This window comes from Gadus morhua, chromosome 8, assembly GCF_902167405.1.
Source record: "Gadus morhua chromosome 8, gadMor3.0, whole genome shotgun sequence".
NCBI classification, from domain to species: domain Eukaryota; kingdom Metazoa; phylum Chordata; class Actinopteri; order Gadiformes; family Gadidae; genus Gadus; species Gadus morhua.
In genome coordinates this window covers 2250861-2254341 of record NC_044055.1, presented here as the reverse complement: position 1 = coordinate 2254341, position 3481 = coordinate 2250861, and the positions used below count along the sequence as shown (strand labels likewise).

The window sequence follows — 3481 nt, the reverse complement described above, 5'->3', positions numbered from 1 at the left end:
GAGAGAGAAACAGAGAGAGAGAGAGAGAGAGAGAGAGAGAGAGAGGGGGGAGGGTGCATCAGCCCCTGGTGACTCAGACCTCTGCTATTCTGCTCCATCACTTTGTTCGACCGTGTGTCCTTCTGTGGCTCGGAGCAGACAGGGCTTCCCTGACCCCCCCCCCCTCCCCCCAAACACTCCCTCCCCTCCCTGTTCACCCCCCCCCCCCTCCCTACTTGACTCAGAGCCGCCACTCCCCCCCGTTCCATGCGGTGTACGATGACTCTTCACCCGAGTGCCTTCGTCGTACTCCTCCAATGTACTCTTTCACATGTGTTTGGTTTCCCTTCAACTTCGACCTCAGCCCCTTCCTCTCCCCCTCCCTAACGCGTACGCCCTCAGCCCCCCCCCCCTCTCTGTTCTGACCCTTTCCCGCTGGGGATTTTTGTAATGACTAATATATACACAGGCGCGTTCTTGTTGTTTAGAGCTGTCAAACTGAGTAAGCTGTGGCGAACACGGGTTAACCACGCCCCCCCCCCCCCCCCCCACCTCGCCCAAACCTCCCCACACTCTTTTGAGAAGGGAAATGGGGTGTGGTGAGGAGAGAGAGAGAAAAAAGTGTGTGTGTGCGTGTGTTTGTGTGTGTGCGTGTGTTTGTGTGTGTGTGTCTGTGTAGGGACCAAGGTGCACAACTGTTTCCTGAAAGATATTTCCCCCATACCCTGAACGCACATGCTTCCAAATCTATTCCCATATCTTCATACTTTCCTTGCGATTCGGAAGGGCATATAGTGTCCCCTCGGGATATTAAGTTCTATTTTTTATAATGTTATTCCCCTCTGTTTCTTCCTCCTCTATTCGTCTTTTTCTCTCAAATAATAAAAAGTAGTACATCTTTACCGAAACGTTGCTATAGTGAATGAGTGGAGAAATCATGAGGTTGTCTGGGGATGACAGAGACGTCTTACTTCAGGGTCGGATTTGGGTCAGCGTACACAATGCTTGTCTCAAAACTGATGTGTGTGTGTGCAAGAACATGTGACAGTGAGACTTTCTGACGTCTATTGGGCTGTCGCAATGATATCGAGTTAGCTCCTAAGTGTGTCCCAACCCTGAGCCCATTATAAACGTAGGTATTCAATTTCCAACATATTGCTTTAAACTAGGTGGAAAAGTTTTTTTCTTTTATTCGGAATAAAAATTCGTCCTTGATTAAACATTGACAATGGTACAACACCAAATAAAGTTACGTCAAGCCCCTCCTGCGGTAGCGTTTGGTAGTGTCCCAAAAATGCACATGACTAACACGCTGACACTGGTCAACAATTAAACAAACGATGTAACACCATTCTGTCTTCACAGTTCTCCGCATTCAGACGCACGTGATCAACCATTAAAGAGGCTTCATCCAGAAGAGGACGACCCAGACCACCGCTGACCACTCCCACTCACTCACGGTTCATCTTGTCATTCCCAGTCAGACTCTAGTCTCCTCAACAGACACACACACACACACCCTCCCAGCATGGCTGTCGTCCTCCACACCGGCCCTCTCTTCTGGACCCGTCTCTGCGCCATGATCTTCGCCTGCGTGGCCTTCTCGGTGGCCGTGCATGGCGGCCAGCTGCAACACGGCACGGGCGACTGGTGCATCTTCTGCTGGGCCTTCAGCTTCGCCGGCACCCTGCTGGTGCTCCTGGTGGAGCTGTTCGGACTGCAGGCGCGCGCGCCCATCTCCTGGAAGAACTTCCCCATCACGTTCGCCTGCTACGCCACGCTCCTCTGCCTCTCCGCCTCCATCATCTTCCCCCTGTACTACGTCAAGGGCGACCACAGCTACAGCGAGGTGCACAACCTGCGCATCGTCTCCACCGTCTTCTCCTGCCTGGCCACCGTCTGCTACATGTCGGAGGTGAGCATCAGCAAGGCACGACCGGGCGAGGTGGCCGGCTACATGGCCACCGCCCCGGGCCTGCTGAAGGTGTGCGAGACCTTCGTGGCGTGCGTCATCTTCGTGTTCGTCAGCGAACCGGTGCTGTACGACCGCCACGACGCGCTCAAGTACTGCATGTCCGTGTACTGCATCTGCTTCATCCTGTCGGCCGCCGTCATCGTGCTGTGCGTGGGCGAGTGCACCGGCTGCCTGCCCTTCCCCTTCGCCCGCTTCCTGTCGGGGTACGCGCTGCTGGCCGTGGTGCTCTACCTGTCCGCCACCATCATCTGGCCCATCTTCAACTTTGACCCCAAGAACGGCGGCCACAAGGACCGACCCAGCGAATGCAGCAACGCGATGGGCCTGTGCCACTGGGACAAGACGATGGCCGTGGCCGTGCTCACCGGCGTCAACTTCCTCCTGTACCTGGCCGACCTGATCACCTCGGCCCGCTTGGTGTTCGTCAGTGCCTGAGTGGAGAGGGCGGGGGCACGGGGGAGGGAGGAAGGGTGTGATGGGAGAGGTGCGGGAGAGTAGAGTAATCAAAGGGTCACTTGGCAGTGTTTAAATGCCGACGAGGCCGCGGGTGAATACTCGGTGCTAGTGAACACAAGCAGATGAAAAAAAGGGCGACTGCAGAAGGTGGCTTTGTTTTGACAGTCACTGTTTGGGTGGTTGTCATGGCAGTGGGTCACTGTATGTTGCTTCGCAGTTTCGATTCGAGACCAGATGAGACTTACTCAGCTGTTTCATTAATTTATGCCTCGGAATAAAAACAGTACTAATCAATAGATGTATATGAATACAATATGATACACAATATAGTTACATATTACAGAATTTAATAAAAGAAAAAGAAAAAATTATAAGAATATCAAATTATATTGTTACAGTCCAAAGCTAATGCAATGCAATATCAGTAGAACGTCCAAGGAATTAATTTTGGTTTGTTGCCATTCATCCCCAAGTAAACCTATATACAAAATACATTTCCCAAATGAACTCACAATGTCTCAAAGACCAGTTTCATTTTTTCTTGGATTACATTGTGCAGAATAATTTCAAATAACGTTTACAGATGAAGATCTGTTATCCCTGAAAATAGTTGTAATGAGTTTTTTTAAACTTGAAAAAAGGTTTACATAATGTTAAGAGAAAAAGTTGACTCGCATTTTTGCTGTTATTATACTGTATGCCTATCTCTAGATGTTAAAATGATAAGAATATATACAACATTGTGGATTTATATAAGACTGTCATGTTTCAGTTGCGCACTTATACGCAATTATACGTGCACTTCTATATGTGTGTATGATATCTTTCATGAAAGCATGAAATGCTTAAGTATTAGTGAGTATTTCACTCGCTTTGACAGGCCAAATACTTACTCAATCGGGCCTTATACGTATTTTGGTATCTGCTGTAAAAGAATTCTTAGAAAAAAAGATACAAAAAAACTTGACTCTTTCCTTCTGTCATACTCCATGTTCTATATTCCCTTATTTGCGCACGAATGTTACAGCAAAATGTAATCAGGTGTTTGAATAAAAAACCCATGGTTATGAA

The 3481-nt window shown here is 49.0% G+C and overlaps 1 protein-coding gene across 1 annotated transcript in view; it reads left to right on the top strand.

Moving 5' to 3' along the window:
• The window catches only part of myadmb (myeloid associated differentiation marker b), a 6181-nt gene extending 2700 nt beyond the window's left edge, over window positions 1-3481 (top strand). The window contains exon 2 of the mRNA XM_030364004.1: window positions 1345-3481. Coding sequence (XP_030219864.1) covers window positions 1508-2389 — 882 coding nt within the window. The 5' untranslated portion in view covers window positions 1345-1507 and the 3' untranslated portion in view covers window positions 2390-3481. The remainder of the gene's footprint in view (window positions 1-1344) is intronic.